Raw genomic sequence first — 20,086 nt, forward strand, 5'->3', positions numbered from 1 at the left:
TTATTGTATAAAAAGTCGAAACGGCATCGAGAAAGTGAGAAATAATCATGGAATTCTACCCATATCAGTTAGCATTAATAAACTTAACAATCGTGGGTCTGGCAGACCTTTGGTATCGTTCAGTTTTACACCTGAGGAGAAGGAGTCTTACGGTACTAGTTTATAATTCATGTTACAAAATCTGTTATAAATAGATAGAAATGAAATTTACATAGCATTAACAGCATTCATTATTTGTTTGTGTTTTATTCACTGAAATGATGAACTGTTAATACAAACACACAGACCGTTCCAATCAGAACGTAACGTTCTGTATGACGATAATCAAGATGATGAAATAAAAGTAAGTAAGTAAATGTGCTAGGATTTGATGATCTTTAAATTAAAGACCATCAATACACAGTAATAAATCGCGCCACAGAGAATATGTTATACATATACAGTACTGGTATTTGTCGCAGCCAGACATAAGAAAATCAAAGGATTGTTACTATACATTGTCAAGGCGAGCTACTGGATCATTAATTATTGTTTAATCACTGTAGAATATCCATGATTGACGGAAGAAGCGCGAATCCCATTCATGATTTTGTGTTTCAGACGGTCCAGAAAAAATCGGATCTTCTCGTTAGAATTATGTATTTAGAAATAAAAGAGAATTAAGACTGTTTGCTATATACATTGAAAAAAGTTTTAACTTAAGGAATGTCCAAACCAAGAGAAATAATTTTATTTTAATGTTTTAGAAAATGCTTAAGTTTAAGAAATGACCGCCTAAATATTGATTCATGTTATTATGTAATATGGGCCGAGGGCCAAAATTACCAATAAGGAAAGAAAGAAAGAATTCGCAAATTTCATTCAACATCATGCGGCGCGCGCACGTGAGTGACAATCGACGTGTGCTGCTGTAAATGTAATTATATTTCTAACGCCAATACTTTTAGTAACTTGGTTAAAAAGTCTTGTATTGTCCATTATTTTACAGAATACACAACGTTTCACAGATAGGTCGGAAGAAACAACGCCACCATTCTCTGGAGAGGTCATCAAACTAACTAACGTAGTTATGTAATCACAACAAAACGCATTGTATTTTGTAAAACAACAATAAACTCAACGAACTCAGCATCAATGAAGAGATTAAACGCGTCATTTCATTTCATACATATTCATAAGCTAAGCGACCTATCAGGCGAAACGTTTATATATTGACCTGTCATCCATGCATGCGCAATGCATCAGAGATTCAGATTAATATTAAATACAAGGAAGAAGATAACGATGGTTTAAAAAATACAGGTCTAGGCTAATCATTTGTTTTAACTACAATTATGGCAGCTGAAAAAGGGGAACCTTGTTGCAATAGAGTGAGCAATGCTATTATATCCACATTCGAGTCATTGTTTAAAAGGTTAGTGAGTTTGTAGTAACACAGTAATAGTATCGATAGGCCAGTCTATTTACGCACAATGCAGTGCAAGCTCGCTCCTGTTCTACACGCTCCTGTGAGAAGGTGCGTGTATTTAACCGTGCTATTCTCATAATATTAAATGATAATAAGTAGGCCTAAAGTAATGTAACGTTGTAAGTGTTGCTTGTGTAAAGTGCAGAAAGACTGTATTTTATTTAATACATTGAATATCAAAGAAAACATAGGCATACAATATTGATTTGAATGAGTTTGAATGCAGGATTATATAGTTTTATTTACGGTGTGGTGGTAGGTTACGTTATACGCATGTGCAGTAAGCGTTACATAACCTTCACATCGCGTATGCGGTAATATTAATTAATAATATTATGATCTATAAAATACAATAAAATGATATGACAAATAGTAGCTCTTTTATTTCCCATCGTCATCGGCTTCATGTTATCGTCAGATCGTCAAACTAACATTATCATATTTTAGTTTTCGGTCAAATAATCGAGTCACGTCACTTGTTCCGGAATACCTAGAAAAGTCAACAACCGTACACGTACGTGGTTGATTCATGGAGTTATAAAATATTTTATAACTCCATGGTTGATTCATCCAAAAACTACAGATTATCAGGTACAACTTTCCCAGCAATAGGCCTATGACCTTAAAACCACAGTTGTTGTACAGGCTCGGGTTGTAAATGTGGGTTCATCAATCGACTGTTCTTTCAAACCAAATTTATAAATTTATAAATTTTGATATAATAATAATAATAATAATAATAATAATAATAATAAATCTGGAAATATGCATTATAAAATATTGGATTTGATGTAGTTGTGACGTCATGGTCAGTAACATCAAGGCCATCTAACCAAAGTCAATATTGACTATGTCATGAGCTATTCTACCATGGAGCTATAATCTAACCAGGGAGATGTATTTTACATCTCCCTGTTCTAACTAACATAATATTTCCCTTGGTAACGCTAATGATTTGCATTTACTTTAATAAACCCTATTTAGGTAGGAATACTAATTATTTTTTTACCTATGAACCAAAAATAGAGATCATTAAAATTATCAATTAGACATAACATTGTACATAAACACACTAGAACGATTGCAGCACCTATCTAAAATGTACTGACGTGTGCTGTACTGTAGTTTCAGACCTGAAGATATGGTATGTCAAATCAAGTGGCATACACGGACAATGCTAAGGTTTGCTTAGCATGGAGGTTCATAGTAGTAGGCATATTTAATGGAGGAAATATTCTGCGATGGAGCTCCCAATAATAGGCCTAGTAGTAGCTGGCCTATAAACATTATGAATGAATATGGACATAACGGTAATCGTAGACATATACGGCAGTAACACTTGAACCTATATAGGTAAAATTGTTAAATGAATCTTTATTACTACCACAGTTATTTGTGATCATTTTTTTTTTAGAATCGGTTCTTTTGTCGGTCAACACTCTTGGATATGCATCTTTGTTAGTGTTGTTGTAACTATAGGATTTGGTATTGGTTTTACCATGATAAAAATAGAGAACAGACGAGAGAAACTTTGGGTACCTGCCGAGTCTGACAACCAGGATTATCTAAGATATGTCTCCGAGAACTACAAAGACCCATTCCTCGAGACAATCATCTTTGAAAATGAAAATATATTAACTCCAGAATCATTTAAGGCTGTAAGTTGAATTACTGCTTCCGAAATTTGGATCAGTCTGTAAGCCAGATGCATGTCTGTAATAAAAATAATATGTTTTTGTCAATTATTACGACGTCACCAGGCCTATAAAAGGCTGTGATTTTACATTGGTTCTCAGTTTGTCGTACCTTATTTTTATTTATTTTAAATTAATATTTCGGTATAAAATAGCCTATGGCTGAACATTTATTTATTTAGATACTCAATAGCTCATATAGCTCATAATTATAGCTATCTTAAGGTCTGTCTACACTGTCAAACTTTATGTGACAAACAAAATGTGACCATACCGGTACAGTATATGGACACGATGATGTCATTATCATTATTGGTACCATATTTGTGCACATCGCTCTTTTTGTCAAACTAGTTTGATACGTAGACAGAGCTGTATTTTAATACTTGTTTGATGGAACTATTTTGTTTTTACTAATTTTAAACCTGATTAATCGATTTACATAAATTTTAGGTCAAGTGCTTTGACACAGATCAAATCGAAAGTTGAGTTTTAAGATGGTTTTTAGGATTTAATGACGAACAGTCAACTCTAATTACAGTAAATCATTGGTTAGATAAATTAGAAATTTGTCTAATACCCAGCAATATTGTATTAATTTATTAATTCTGATTTCGTTTTATTTATTAATATTACAGATGTTTCGAGTCGATGAATTGGTTAAAGCCATTGATATTGGTAAAAGTTGGGAATCTATTTGTTTTAGGTATGTGAAACGTTTTAAACCTACTTAGCTGTAATGTATGTATAATGTAATAATATGAGGACGAAATCAGACATAGCTGAAGATTTTGCTTACATGTGTGATGAATGAGAACGATAAGGAAAAAATGAATTAAATTAAAGCGCTAATAATTTTTTAATTAATGGACGAATTTGTACCATCGATATTTGATGTTTCCCACTATGACGCAACGCAAGTAGTTTGACCAATCACAAGCGATAGATTAATCGAACTGTCGCTTATCATTGGTCAACTCGCTTGCGTTGCGTCCTAATGTAAACCAAGCTTTAAATATTTACCTTTCCATGCTGTAGGTCTGGAGAAAGCTGTTTCGTGAATAGTATTTTTGAACTTTGGGGATTTAATAAAACGGTTATTGAGAGATTATCGCAAGAAGAGATTCTACAGAAAATAAATGAGGATCCTATAAGGTATGCACTAAATGAGTGGCGAAGTTAATAATAATAATAATAATAAGATTTTTATAGCGCACATACCACTCCAGAGTGCTCTCAAGGCGCATTTAAAAATAAAAAGAAATAAATCATACAAATTCCTGACAAATAAAATGCAATTTCTTTGGAGGGTCCCCAACCGTTGTCGTTCTGTCGCGGTCCCGGACCCCTACCTAGGTGACCAAACAAAGGAGCAGGATACACATTTGCCTTGCCAGTTTATCGGATTTAAAACCAAACAGACCCCAATATTTTCGGAACTACTAGCAAAACATGATTGGTGATAATAGACAAATCAGCTGAATGTAGTTTTGCAAAATATAAGCTTAGCAAATTAGCCTTCTTTTTCCGAATAACATAATACCTGTACAGAATATGGATGTTAATACAGGTAGTTTGACCTTTCGGTATATAAACATATTAACAAATACTATTATCCCCTCACCATTATCCCACTAATGGCTTTCTAGCACTAATTATTTTTAAGATAATTATTTCGTTCTAAAAGAATTAATGATTAGATTCATCCTCTTATGCATAATTGACAACATTATAGGTAGCCTACCATTTCCTTAGTGTATCAGTAATTATGATATATATTCATGTTTGAACTATAAATCCATGGAAACGGATGTTTACTTTAAATTAAAATATGTTTTCTATTAAAAACTACGTTAATCAAATCAAGGAGATCTCCCTGATCAAATATTATACGTGACACCTCTGACTGCTCAAGTTAGTGTTTACCGACCAACCGACCGACATAGTGAGCTGTAGAGTCTAAAAATCAGTACGATGGTCAGATACCCTTTTAGGAATTCAATATTTTTTATCCCGCTAGCGCAATGACGGGTAATGAAGTTGATGTACTATCGTATCTTGGCGGTGTTGATGATGAGACATATATTACTTCAGCCAGTACCGCCATAGTAATATATGGGCTGCAAGACAACAGTGAATTTGATGAGTCTGCAGGCGAATATGTAAGTAGTGACTAATAGCACTAGTAGATGTCACACGATGTAATGTAAAGAACGATGAGTCACAAGAATCGGGTTTTCTTTCAATATATTGTAAGTTGGCCGTGCCCTCTTGCAAAAATTATAGTCTGTATAGCCTGTGTCAAAATATTACCGGTAGATAAAATGCTTCCTTGCCAATTGAACTGTAAAATTATATAATATACCGGAGGAAAGTAGTTCAAAAAGGTTATTAAATTCCGCCTCTCACCTTGGGTACAATAACATACTATATGACAAAGGTGTGTACACAGTAGCTTACTATTGACTATATTGTGTATGAATGTGGCGAGGCGTTTATACAAACGATGTTCCATGGTGGTGTTTATTTGAGGGGGAGTTTATACAAAACAGGGCGTTTATTAGAATAAATATTTTAATATTTATTCTAATAATAATGCAGTGCAAAAATAACAATCTTTATGTAGGTTGACCCAGATGCTGAAGAATGGGAATTAGAATTCATTGATATTTTTACAGCAGACCAGGAGAATGTGACTGTGTACGGGTTTTCAGAAACAAGGTAAATGGTATAACAATTCACGTTTCCTTTGCTTCAAACTGCTAACGCTTTGTTCCCACTTGAGCAGCAATGACGTAGACACAACGCAAGCAAGTTGACCAATGACAAGCGACAATTTAAATAATCCATCGCTTTTGATTGGTCAAATCGCATTATATTACGATTACGTCCTTGCATTGCCGCCCTAGTGTGAACCAAGCTTTGTTCCTGCTTGAGAAGCAATGTAAGGACGTAAACGCAACGCAAGCGGGATGACAAGTTAAGCGTGGTTCCCACTAGCGACGCAACACAAGGACGTAACGAAACGCAAGTGAATTGATCAATCACAAACGATGGCTTATTTGCTTGTGATTGCTAACTGTCTATAACTTCGCTTGTCATTGGTTAAAACGCTTGCGTTGCGTTTACGTCCTTGTGTTACGTTCTAGTGGGAACCAAGCTTTACAAGGGAATTGCTGTCTGTAAATTCTAACTTAACGTTCGCAAGAAAATCCTTTATTCTAGCCTGGCGTACGGGTTATTCATAGTAAATATTTCACGCTATTGCACTCTTTTATGACATTGTTAACAATATGATTTGTGTTTGTTTATGAGGTACTTGACAACAATGCAGCCCCACAATCGGAAAATAATGATAATATAATCTTTTCAACCTCGTTTTCGTCATTTTTATACTAATAAACGAAATTAGTTACATAACAAAATAGTCACAGAGTCTTTTGCTGGAGGATTGTACAAGCTAAAAACGGAGACATTTTAAGAAAGAGCTGAAAATGCATTTTGATAATCTGAAATCAGCGGAGAAAGAAAGTATTAAACGATATTCGGAGTTTCTGATGTGTCCTACCATAGAAGTACCAACAAACTTGAATTTTCATACGTAGTCATGTTTTACATTATAACGTTTATATTCGCCATAAAGACACACTCACCAGTTAATTACCTATGTAGTTTGTAGGCCTACTTATCCTACCTTATAACATGATGCTTATTTTGTTTTCAGAAAGTCCATCTATAGGGGACATTTGTAGACACGGTTTTTGTCCCCTTTGCATTGAAAAGACACGCCCCTCCCCTCTAATTTATGTCCCTGAATCATTTCTTGAAAGTTATGTAACCTTATAAACTTACATAAGCTGTGCATTAAATTTATATAACAGATATTATAACTTTGCTTTGTTTGGCCATAAAGTATTTATAAGCTTTTTGTAGACTTATAACCAAGCCACTTTGCTCCTCTCTTGCATTATATCACGAAAGTAAATACTTTTCATTCAAACAATACCGGTAAACTTACTTTAGTAAGCCTACATTGTATACATTCCAAATGCTTATTGTATGTACAATATACAAATATTTAACTTATATAATTCAGCTTTTCACTTACATAATGTACACTACGGTACTGTAGTAGGCCTAGTACAACTAAATTCATAGCATGTCCTATAAATTAGGTTCCGACTAACCTGCGCTCATTGAATACCTCAGTTCCAATCAATATTCATTTTGATCTGCGAATTGTTTCTAATATAGGCCTAAGTACAATAATTTAATACGAATGCCTATCGTTTGAAACAGTACATCAGTACTTTATACGTAGACTTTTCAACCGTGTTATGGAGTGTATAGGCCTAGACAAACGCGTAAGAGTGGGTGCCGAATCTTATAAGGTCTCTCAAACATTGTAATCTCCAGACACTTACGGTATATAATAAATATTTATAGTATAGTATTTGTACTGTTCTATTGTATTGTTGCGTGAGTGTAATAAATGCAATTTAAATATGATTTAAACACATTTTCACTTTTTATCAGATCATCTCTTGTTTAGGTAAATCTATAATAGATGACACATATATTACTCGCAAACGTAATCCCATTCATGCTCGTTATCATATTCACACTAATGACCTTCAAGCAGTTACCTCCTACAAATATCTTGGTATTCACTTTGAAAGCAATCTCCCTTGGTCAACGCATGTGTCCGCAATTACCACAAAATCTCTCCACATTGTCGGATTCATAAAGCGTTTTGTGATATTTAACGACCCTGTAATTTTGATGAGGCTGCCCCTGTTTGGGTGTATCATCAAAAACAACATATTACTATTACAACAATATTATTTGTTGATTGTAATCCAAGATATTCCGAATCAGTTATTTTTAAACACAAATATGCCGTATACTCTTGATTTGCTAATAACGAGGGGTTAGGACACTCTTTGTGTTACCGAGCCCGCTTCAAATTATTACATCAGTGACCATTGTTTTGTAGAGACTATTTTATCGAGACCAAAACCGAAATGTTATCGACGATTTGGCAAATCACTACAACACTCAACTACTTGCTGCTCTGGATAAGCATGCTCCTATTGTTGAGAAAACTACCACTGTCAGAAGATCGTTACCTTGGTTTGATGACGAGGCTAATGTGTTGAAGAAGCAACTTCTTTGTGCTGAGAAGACCTTACGGAAGTCTGCCACCGACGAAAATAGGTCAGCTTACAATGATCTACGCAATTCATACGAACGTTATCTTCGTTTAGCCAAGTACGAATTCATTAATGGTGCTATCAAAGAAGCTGGCAACAACTCAAAAAAGCTTTACAAGATCGTGTTTGAGCTCATTGGTAGACGTAAAAATAACCCACTTCCACCACATGAAACTGATAAACAGTTAGCAGACGACTTCATATCTTTCTTTATGGGCAAAATAGAGAAAATACGAGAGGAATTGGAACACTTCCCTTTGTATGAACAAGAACGGCTAATGGCAAATGAATTTATTGCATTTCAGGAAGTTAGCGAAGATGATGTTAGGAAGTTGATCATATGCGCAAAACCAACAACCTGCTCCACTGACCCCCTACCGTCGACACTGGTGAAACAGCATCTGGATACACTTCTACCACTTATTACAAGGATGATCAACAACTCGTTGTGTAACGGCGTATTTGCTCATAGATGGAAAATATCAGTTATAAAACCGCTTATAAAAAAGAAGGGTGTTAAATGTATCCTCAGGAATTATAGGCCAGTAAGCAATCTGTCCTTCGTATCCAAGCTGGTTGAACGCGCATGCTTGAACCAATTCATAGCTTATGTTGAGAACAATACCTTATTACCGGCGTACCAATCTGCCTATCGGAAAGGTTTTAGCACAGAGACGGCTTTGGTTAAGTTAACCAATGACGTACTCTGGAATATGGAGCTGCAAAGGGTGTCTGCGCTGGTATGTATAGACTTGTCAGCCGCCTTCGACACAGTGAACCACGAAGTACTCCTCGACGTTTTGCAGAACAAATTTGGAGTGGCCAATGCGGCATTGAACTGGTTTAATACTTACCTTCGTCCTCGATTTGCCAACGTAACAATCGGCGAAACTAACTCGGAGACAGCCAATTTTTCCTTCTCTGTACCTCAGGGTAGTATATGCGGTCCAGTTCTATACACCATATATGCCAGCACTTTACAAGATCATATCAGTAAGTTTGATATTTCTGTGATGGGATATGCCGATGATCACTCAGTGTATGATTCATTTAATCCAAATTCTAGTTCTAGTATGGAAAATACAATCACCAAATTACAAGAGTGCCTCATATCCATCAACGACTGGATGAAGTCCAACAGACTAAAAATGAACAGTGAAAAAACAGAGTTCATACTATTGGGAAGCAGAGCTCAACTCCTGAAATGCGAGAAAGATCATATCATCGTATGTCAGGACAGAATACCACGTGGTTCATCTGTAAAATACCTTGGTGTTAATATCGACGACCAGCTATCTTTCAAGAACCACATACGTGATAAATGCAGAACGATAGCTGTTAATTTATACTATATTCGTCAAATCCGCAAATTTCTCTCCAAGGACCTTTGCCAACAGCTAGTTCAATCGCTCGTGCTGTCACATATTGATTACGCCAATGCATTGTATTATGGTCTACCTGCTAATATCCTTGCTCCAATGAAAAGGTTACTGCACCAAGCTGCGAAAATAATTGTCAGGAAAGGTCGGTATGACAGTGCAACTAACGCCATGCGATCCTTGCACTGGCTTCCGATGTCTCATAGATGTCAATTCAAAATAGCGTGTCTTGTATGGCGTTCGCTTAAAGGTTCCGCTCCAAGTTACCTGAGAGATATTCTTACTGTGCGGAATGTTTCTCGCAGTACTCGTTCAAGCACCAGCAATTATAACCTGACAATCCCACGAACTAAACGAAAGACATTTGCTGACCGTTCGTTCGCCGTAGCAGGACCCACAATTTGGAACAGATTACCAAGTCACATTAAACACTTAGACGACTATAATCAGTTTAAAAAACATTTAAAAGCACTATATTTCAAACAATGTTACGATACTAATTGATGTGAAGCGCCGCTGATTATAATTAAATGTTGTATAAATGTGCGCTATACAAGTAATAATAATAATAATAATAATATGCCAGAACCAATTCTTTTAAATATTCATTGTACACTAATTTTCCCCGTGTATGGCAAGAGATTCCTAATTATATTAGAGAAAATTCTTCATTTAGTTTTAACACATTTGTGACAGCTTTCCGGTCTTATGTCAGGCAACTTTAGGCCTAATCTTTTTATTTTTTTGTCTTTAAACAATCATTTTTATCTGTACATAATATTTATATTTATATATTTTTAGATTCAATTTTAATGATTGTTCAATTTGATGCCTCGCAATTTTTAAATGGTTATATCTTTGTATTTTTATTGCTTATATGTTCAAGTGCAGTATATGGAGAGCCATCTCGATAGTGCTTTGCACTCATGGCAATCCTCAGGGTGCTGCACCGCTGTCTTGTTGTCATGTATTTTTGTGCCTGAAAATTGAATAAAATAAAATAAATAAACATATTGGTTGACCCCTGGATAAAGTCTTTTTTGTCCACATAACATTTATAACAAATTCAATGGAAATGCGTATTCTCAGAATTTTCCATTTAACAAATCATTTTTTCCCCCTTCAGTTTTTCACTTGAGTCTAGTAAGGCCATAGTGGGCGACACATACTGGCTTGCCGCTGGATACGGTCTTCTTTTTGTATACATCACATTTATGTTGAGCAAGTTTAATCGAATTGAGCATAAAGTAAGTAAAGTTATGATATCTTTAGTGGGAACCAATCATTAAGGGCAATTTAAACAGACAAGCGGTAATAACAAGCGGTAAGCGGGAAAAAAAATACAGAATCTATGTTATTACGTATGATCGGAGTGGACGGGCAGTTGAGCGGAAACCCGTCTAGGATATTATATGTAGATTCTACGTATGACAAGCACGCGGGTTTTTATGTAAATTGGCCTTTTAGACCTAGCTGAGTTAATGTTATACGTAACTGTAATTATGGACTCGTTAACACTCCTAGAAGAACTTTTAGTTCGTTAACTTTTTTATTTATATATATTCACCATGATTGGTTTACTACTTTTTCAGGTTTACATCGCACTAAGCGGCATCATAACAGTCGGCTTTGCAGTTTGTGTCTCCATTGGGTTTGGTTCAATCCTAGGCTTCATCTACACGCCGGTTCATTCAGTTCTGCCGTTTCTTTTACTTGGTAAGAGTATTACACAAGTTGCATATCATTCTCGATTTGAAATACTGTAGCCTATAATTAACACAACCACAACTGTGTATTACTCAAATGACTATTTTGGCTCTGTCATGTGGCGTATGGCCGGACCGTACTTTGTTATATTGTACGTTGTCTTACCTCTACCAAGGCAATATAGATTGCTGGGGCGGATCCAGACATTTTTTAGAGGGCCACAGTCATACGGTCATAAATGATAATAATTCATTATTATTATGAATTGATGATGCATGTAATCTTTTATCATTCGACATTATTTTCATGTTGATTACTGAATTTATTTGATTTAAATGAGCAGTTTTCAGACAATAGTTTTCCAGTAGTGTATTACCACCACGAACATTTAACATTATCTAAAATACATTTGTTAACCCAGTGTGCGTCTGGGGGGCCTAGAGAGGTAGAGGTAACCCATACCCTCACTCCAGAATACTGTTATTCTGGCTCACCACCACGAACATTTAACATTATTTACAATACATTTGTTAACCCAGTGTGCGTCATTTAACATTATTATCTAGTATGTAGGCCTAACAACCAGCCACCTAGTTTGACACAATGTTTGGCTTGTTCTGCCAAATCTTGCTGTTTGCGCTTTCTCCCTCTCTCCTTACAAGGCATCTTGAAATTTTTTAGAAGTTTAAGTAGAGATCATCACGTGTCACCACCTCTCACGATGCTCTTTGATCGGCCGCCGTAACTTAACATCGCGCGCATTGTGATAAATTTCTGTTTTTATTTGTGGGGTTAGTGTAGCCTACTCTGTGCATACTAATATACACACAAATATGTCACACGAATAAAATATTGAACCTCTAAAAAAAGGGCACCCTTAAAATTTAGATCCTCCCCAGGATTGCCTAGTCTATACTAACTAAACTACGACCACAATAGTCCTTACTACTACTATTTATATTTAACCAAATTCATTATTTAGGTATTGGTGTGGACGACATGTTTGTAATAGTTCAGTCCTGGGACAATTTAAGTGAGGATGAGAAAAATGAACCCGTTTCTGTGCAGTGTGCGTTAGCACTGCAACATGCGGTAAGTCGTATGTAATAAAGAAGCTGTCTGCTCTAAAATACAAGTGCGTGGAGTTACTAAAAACGACCTATGCTGCTAACTAGCTCGGCTACGACTAGTGTCCAATACTATTATTAAGCTTAGACACGCGTGATGGAAATGAAAATCGCAGCTGTTCGTTCTACAGTGGAAAGGGTACGGACGAAAACATTGGATTCGCGCGAACACATTCGCCTACTATGGAAAACAGGCTTAAAGCGGTGCCTTTAATGGATATCTCGAAAACGATTCGATGTTTTTTAAAGAAGTTTACCGCGAGTGTGTTTTGCGCAGCGGATCTGGAAACCTGGCATTATATTTCAAATATGCCCTATGTAACCATATCATGTATCATAGTATCGAGAAGAAATTAATTTAATGTTGAAATTCGATATTAGTATATTAAATAATCATTTATTGTCTTGCTTGTTTTATAGGGTGTTTCTATTACGGTTACATCAGTAACTGACTTTTGTGCGTTTGTGATCGGAGCAACAACCATTTTACCAGCTTTGCGTTCCTTTTGCATATTCTGTGGAATCGGCATCATTTTCTTATATTTCTTCAGCGTAGTATTTTTTACAGCGACGCTTTGTTTAGATATACGACGCGTTAAGGATAGACGTAACGCATGTTGCTGTTGCTTTCGGGCTTCAGATGACTATGAACCTTCACAATGTTCTCGAGAAAATAGGTTACAACGGTTTTTTGAAGATATTTACGCACCTGTCTTAATAACGACTTCTGCAAAGGTAAGTGTACCGTGGTTATCCAGTACCGCAGTGGAACTTTAAAAGGCTACCCTCCCAGTAAATAAATAATAACATTGAGACGTGATGATTTGTTCTGCTTGATATTTATGCAGAAAATGTTATGTAAATACAATTGGCTTATGAATACAAGAGGCTTACAATTAAAACGTGAATTATCATCTACTCGTAGGTCGTTGTATTATTAATTACCGCTACTTTTCTTGGATTTGGTATCTGGGGTTTGTTGGAATTGAAACAGTATTTTGACTTTAGATGGTTTTTACCACCGGATAGCTACACAATAGATTTCATAGATGTCTCTGAGAAGGTAAGTACTGTTTAGTAGTTAGGCATATGCATCTGTTCGTGTCAAATATTTAGGCGCACCTTGAGACTGAGAGCTACACAGGTTTAAGCAAATGCATACAAGCATAGAATCGTACACAGTGTTGATTATGTTGTCGTTCTATCAACAGTATTATCCACGGAGTGGTCTACCATCGTCAATATACTTAAACGAAATAGATGTTTTTAACGAACGATCTACTATTGATGCTCTTTACGAAGATGCTAAACAAGATCCTTATGTAGATCCTGCGTCGTTCGAGAGTTGGTATAATCGGTTTGGAGAGTGGATTCAGGCGAATAAGCAAAACACACTCGGATACAATAATGCCACGATGTGGCCTGACACAAGGGACACCTTTTACACATGGTTGTTTCAGTTTTTAAACGATCCTACTGGAGGAATTCATACACCGGATATTATTTTTGATGAAACTATGAATATTACCGTAAGTGTAACACATTGTAGCCTATTTTAACACTTTAGGAATTAAATTGGCATGATCTATAATACTGAGCGAGTTCTCAATGGTTTGAGTAGTGGGATAATGTTGTAGGCCTATTGGGGAAAGAGAAACCAGAAACGTTTAACCATGCTAAATATATATATATATTTTTATATACTGTACATAATATTCAAAGATTGTTAAAATTGTATTTGTGTATGTGCATGGCCCAGTGAAAAACAAACAGGGGTTGATCTGGGCCTACTTGGTTAAATAAAGTTTAATTGATTTGTCATAATTACTACTGTTTTATAGACCCTATTTATCATGTTTTTCTGTATCCTGCCTGTCCTGTTTAGTCTTATCTTCAATTGTATTTAATCGTTTTTGAACAGTCTTCTCGGATTAACTTCAATCACGTGGTTTTCCAAGGATCAGCGGAGGAAGTAAAAGGCATGGATTCTATGCTGGAACGTGTCAGTAGTGTTCAATTCGAAGGAGATGGGAATGCATTCGTTTTCAGTCCTTTTTACTTGGACTACGAGTCGAACAAGGTTTACGAAATGTCCAATACTTCTTGTATTTAATTGGTATTGATCTTGTTAGTAGTCCTAGTAATGACATTTAATTTACAAAATGAAATATGGCAAACCAATAAGTGTAACACTGTAAAGCACTTTCTACACTATCAAACTTTATATGACAACAAAATTAGATATACACATGGATGGACACGATGACGTAAATAGTACTAAACAAATTTGAGTAAATCACACTTTTTTTGTCAAACTAGTTTGATAGTGTAGATTAATACACAATATAGGCATAATAGTATAACACTTTTTTTATATAAAAATAAATAACAGTCTAAATTCGTTACCTCTTTTTAAGGTGATTCAAGATGAGCTACTTCGAAATATGGGCCTAGCATGTGCTTGTGTATTTGTCATAATTTTGCTGCTACTTGCAAATTTACTCACTTGCTGTCTCGTCTTCATGTCAGTTTTATTTACTCTGGTAAGTATCACAACCTTAAAAGATTCGAAACAATAATATTCACACGCTCTGTGATTCGACTAAAACCCCAAATCATGCTCTGCTTATGGAGGAATTACCTGCTCTACTCGAAAAGCATGTACGAACTATACTACTGTAGGCCCTATTTGCTTTATGAATCGGAAACTGAAATTCCAGTATACATCGTCTGTATAAATAGTCGTAACAGGCATGATATTTTTGTTAGTTCTATTCACACTGGTGTCAGTACTGCATCTATTACGATATCTTTATTTTTGTAATTCACAATATTCAGATTATTAATTGGACCCCATTGGAAACAATGTCTATCAGGTTTTACTTTTTCTTTTTGTTGACTTTTGCCAAATAAAATCAAACTAACTTTCCTTATAGATTGATCTAGCTGGATTTGCTCATCATTGGGGTTTGACTATTGACACAGTGGTAACAATTAACTTGATTCTATCTATCGGCATTGCTATTGATTATGCAGCTCACATAGGTCATAGTTTTATGACAGTAACAGGCACTAAAAACGGTAAGTATATTGTATTTATTACGGTACTGCTTGTGGCCTCAGTAATAAACAATTTAAAAATTATTAATCATAAAATGGCATTAAATAAGGTTTTGTCTGATGTGTCCCTGCTAGTCAAAATGTAGAAATCTCCTACAATAAATTGGAATATTTTATCATTATATAATAATTTACATATTTTGACATCCTTGATCATATCGGTTGAATATTGGTTGATTAAATATTTTGACCTTTTGAATATGTATTGTAGGCCAACTTTCAATCTAGCTATTGATGAACCATTTCTGTTTTAATTTACGTTGTTGTGATACAGAACGTGCACAGAAAGCAATTACTTGTATTGCGCCTGCAGTTTTCAACGGCGGCTTGAGTACATTACTTGCATTCATTATGTTATCAATATCTCAATCTTATATATTCAAGACATTTTTTAAGGTAAGTTAAGTTTATAACAAAAATAACGTTTGTAACTGTCTGTAAATAAATCAATCAGAGTAATTAGCAAGAATTATTATGCGCGTAGTTGAAACTATTCAACGTCTTCGTTCCAATGAATTAATGACGCAGCACTACACGAACAGCAATCGAAATGCGTTATTATTAGACTAATGATGATATTTTTTATTTTTATATAGGTGTTTTTATTGGTTGTTTTATTCGGTTTATTCCACGGTCTAGTATTACTGCCAGTTTTACTTAGTTGGTTCGGCCCAGCACCATATGCGTCAGCGCTTATTTCACCTACTGGTACCGATATCAGTGTAAACGGCCATGTCATCGGTAATGTGGAATCACAGATGAGTTCAGACACCAAACACTTTGATAACTCTGCCTACAATTCAGCAATCGACGAAAAGGAGAATGGCGAGGTGGAAAAGATTTAAAGTATTCAGCCGGCAACTGTTTTTTTAAATTGCCTCTATCCGTCTTAAATAGGACGACTTTAGAGATTGATGCAAAGTCACTCGTAACTTGTATAAATGAAAATAGATTATAGATAAGATATTGAAGAGATGCAGGTTCAATTACTACAAATTAATTCTGATTTACGATTATAAGAGCTAAAGCAACTAGTCTAAAAGTGAAGTGGTTGGTGTTGAACTGCAGAATTACATTTTTAAACAAATATCATTAGTTGATGATGTGGCCCTTTCATTCTACTTAGTTATAGCGTTAACCCTACATTACATTCCAATACCTCTTTACAATGTTATGTATTGTCTAATTATAAAATTAATGTTTATAGTGATGTCAGTATTGTTGGTACTAGTTAATTTAATATAAATCTTTTAATCTAAATTATAAACATTTCGTAAACGAGTAATATAAAAGATAATCATTTAGAATTTAGAATTTTGATTTGAAGTGAGGTGCGTTTGTATTAAGCTTGTTTACATTAAGTAGCTCATGTTGTAGTAGTTTAAGCATGGATAAATTAATTTCTCCGTGGTTTAAGCAGGGAGGTGTAACTCTCAGGTTTAAGTAGTTTAGTCGCAAGGAAAGGACTTTCAAACGTTATTCACCAAATACTGTTTTGTTACCTTTGTGAATTCACGTGTATATATATATATTATAATATTTATTTAGTTGTAGTTGCAAACATAACGTATCTATTTTCTACTTTTACCAGTACTGATACCGAGTACAGTTACTAAATACCTCATTTCTACAGCGCTTTTTTCATGAATGCAAAAATGCATTATGACTGGGATTGAAGCTTGGTTCACACAACAAGTAAATTAAGCAATCACAACTCGTTAGATCACATAAACTGTTGCTTGTGATTGGTCAACGCACTTGCGCTGTCTAAGTTGCGTCCTTTAAGTGGGAACCAAGCTTTAGAATTTAGTAATAATATTACGAACTCGTAGGCTACTGGGTCCGTCTCCTTTAGAGGCACCGAATAAGTATTAATGTATAAGCCATTTTGGTAAATATTTATTGAGAAAGTGGAGTGGATAAGCAAACTCAAGCAATATTTAAAAGAACAATAATATGAGAACAATACGTATATATACCCCCAATCTTTCTTTGGATTTGGATCCGTCAAATCATTGATCTAACCTCCCTAGCAGCATATAGTCTTTCTCTTAGTTTCTTTTGGCTTAACACTAGTTTGATTATTTCATTTAATACGCAGAAATATATTGGTCGATTGATTGGCTATATTGGTATATCAGATTAGAGGTCGTAACATCGAATAATTAATTTAATCAGCAAAGAGTAATGTTACCGAATTCAGAATAAATATTCGAATGAGAACACAATAGGCCTAGCACTTAAAAGAAAAATATGAGATTGAATACAAATTTTAAAGCAATATCAATTTTAAACGCACAAACTCTAAAAGAATACGAAGTTAGGTTATGATTATATTGATAATATAAAAGTGATAAATGAATGAATTGCTTAAAGCCAAATTCGATGATATACCTCACATCTTGAATATCCTATTATTGTTAACACAGCAGCTTTTAAGTTATTTAGTTTACCAAGGTTTACATTTTTACAATAATAAATTATACTATGCTTTACATTAATTTTTCTCTCTCTTATTTTCGGAATAATTTGAAAAGCGCCATAAGTTTTTGTAATTGTTAGTGCGATTCTCCCTCTTGTCTAGTAATACATTCTTTTAATTGCACGAAGCGTCTTTCGCTGCACCAAAAATACCACCAATGTACCCAAATTAATGGTGTGATAAGGTGGGTATATCAGGCAAATAAGATTTTACAAACACATAAATTGAATCAGAAGGGGTGACGATGTTTGTGTTTATCAAACCCATTTGACAGACTTAGACTTTTTGTATTATCAATCCTATAATGTATAGGTCCATGATCAAATGATTGTGTATGTATCTTGCATATCAACAAATCCGAACCCTAATACATGACTTATAGTTATCTGACGTCATTTCAATAATCTTTTGATAAACTAACGTTTCCGTTTTTCGACGCTTAACGAGAAAACAAGTAATTCCAATCCCAACAAAAATACAACCAGTGATGCAGACAACACAACACAATATTATACGGTAGGATTTTGTCAATAAACTTTATACTAAGAGGTGTACAGTGATATATAAAGAATAATTTTTTCTAAACAGAACTACATGTTATAATAATAATCTATTGAAGCTACACTTTTACAACCGTGGCACGTCAGGTTCATACACGGTGCGTTCTTAAAAATATATGTATACAAAATCAAAACAACAAACCGATACAAAAATAATAATCACGATCGCTGTCAGGCCCGTAGCCAGGGGGGTTTTATGGTTCGGGCGAACCCCCCCCCCCCCCCCCCTTTACAGCGAACCCCCCTTAACCGACTGCGAACCCCATCCCCGACATGCCCAATACCTCACCCTCATCTCCGAAAATCGTCCAAATACGTGCCCCACAGTACAAAAAGTTGTTCGTAAATTGAAAAATTCGTAAACTCGTTCGAAATAACTCATACAGTACCTTCTTCCCTGTATGAGCGTACTTCGAGCGATACGTGTCTGTAAATTTCTAAGAGTTGCAAATGAATTGCCGATTTTAACCTGAAAAATAAATGTTTGGTCCCTGCATGTAACATGATATTGACGCGTCTCACAGCGAGCTGGGGCACGAACGATTCGTACAAAGGACACCGCCAGACAACTGCGTACCAATTGTTTAGATCACTGGCAGTCAGACAGCATGCATAAAGTATAGCCTTCCGACATACATCAGTATTTATGTGTGGCTATGAAGTGTAATGTATCATAGAGGATCATAGTGAATATTAATATTTTACACTATAATATCTATGGTATCATGTACTGTAGTTCACATTATGGCATCCGATTATTTTTTTCTAGACCACCAGCCGATACGTACTCAAATGTATCAATATCACCTATTTACATTGGCATAATTAATTTCCTCAACAAATTGCTGTAAATAAATATTATAGATAGAGCTATAATAAGAATTGCATTTGCCTTCACCCAGTGTGCTTTTTTCGGGGCTTCTCCTAGACGTACGTTCGCATTGAACTTGAACGCAAAATAAAATACCGAGTAAATGATCAAACAATCGGCGGTTCCGCACAGAGCACGCGCATCTAACATACGACAACACATGTTATCGTTTAAATAGTACACGAGTCCAAGTACGATCGTTTTGCTCATTGGTAGCATGCTGCATGAGAGTGTCTTTTCTGGCCATCTAGGGGTGTCATTTAACAAAATTCGCTTCGCCTCAGGCCCCACCCCAGGGGGGGTTGACCCAAATACTTAGTGTCCGAAACCCCCCCCCCCCCCCTCTTGACAAATCCTGGCTACGGCCCTGGCTGTAGTAGTCGGTCACTGAGATATAGGCTACAACAAATTACAAAAATTAAGTAGTAATAACTAAAAATAATAACTGACAATAGTCCATCCTCA

The 20,086-nt window shown here is 35.3% G+C and overlaps 1 protein-coding gene across 1 annotated transcript; it reads left to right on the top strand.

Annotated features, from left to right (window-relative positions):
- The first annotated feature begins 1,259 nt into the window (after positions 1-1,259).
- On the top strand, positions 1,260-18,203 carry LOC140051161 (patched domain-containing protein 3-like). The gene is made up of 17 exons (XM_072096292.1): positions 1,260-1,414; positions 2,883-3,126; positions 3,801-3,868; positions 4,201-4,317; positions 5,183-5,324; positions 5,789-5,883; positions 10,881-11,001; positions 11,347-11,470; positions 12,444-12,553; positions 13,009-13,323; positions 13,514-13,651; positions 13,800-14,117; positions 14,510-14,668; positions 15,006-15,131; positions 15,525-15,669; positions 15,983-16,104; positions 16,305-18,203. The coding sequence occupies exons 1-17, from the start codon at positions 1,335-1,337 to the stop codon at positions 16,551-16,553; spliced, it is 2,673 nt and encodes an 890-aa protein (XP_071952393.1). The 5' UTR covers positions 1,260-1,334; the 3' UTR covers positions 16,554-18,203.
- Positions 18,204-20,086: the final 1,883 nt, after the last annotated feature.

Source organism: Antedon mediterranea, chromosome 6 (genome assembly GCF_964355755.1).
Source record: "Antedon mediterranea chromosome 6, ecAntMedi1.1, whole genome shotgun sequence".
In the NCBI taxonomy this organism is placed as follows: Eukaryota; Metazoa; Echinodermata; class Crinoidea; order Comatulida; family Antedonidae; genus Antedon; species Antedon mediterranea.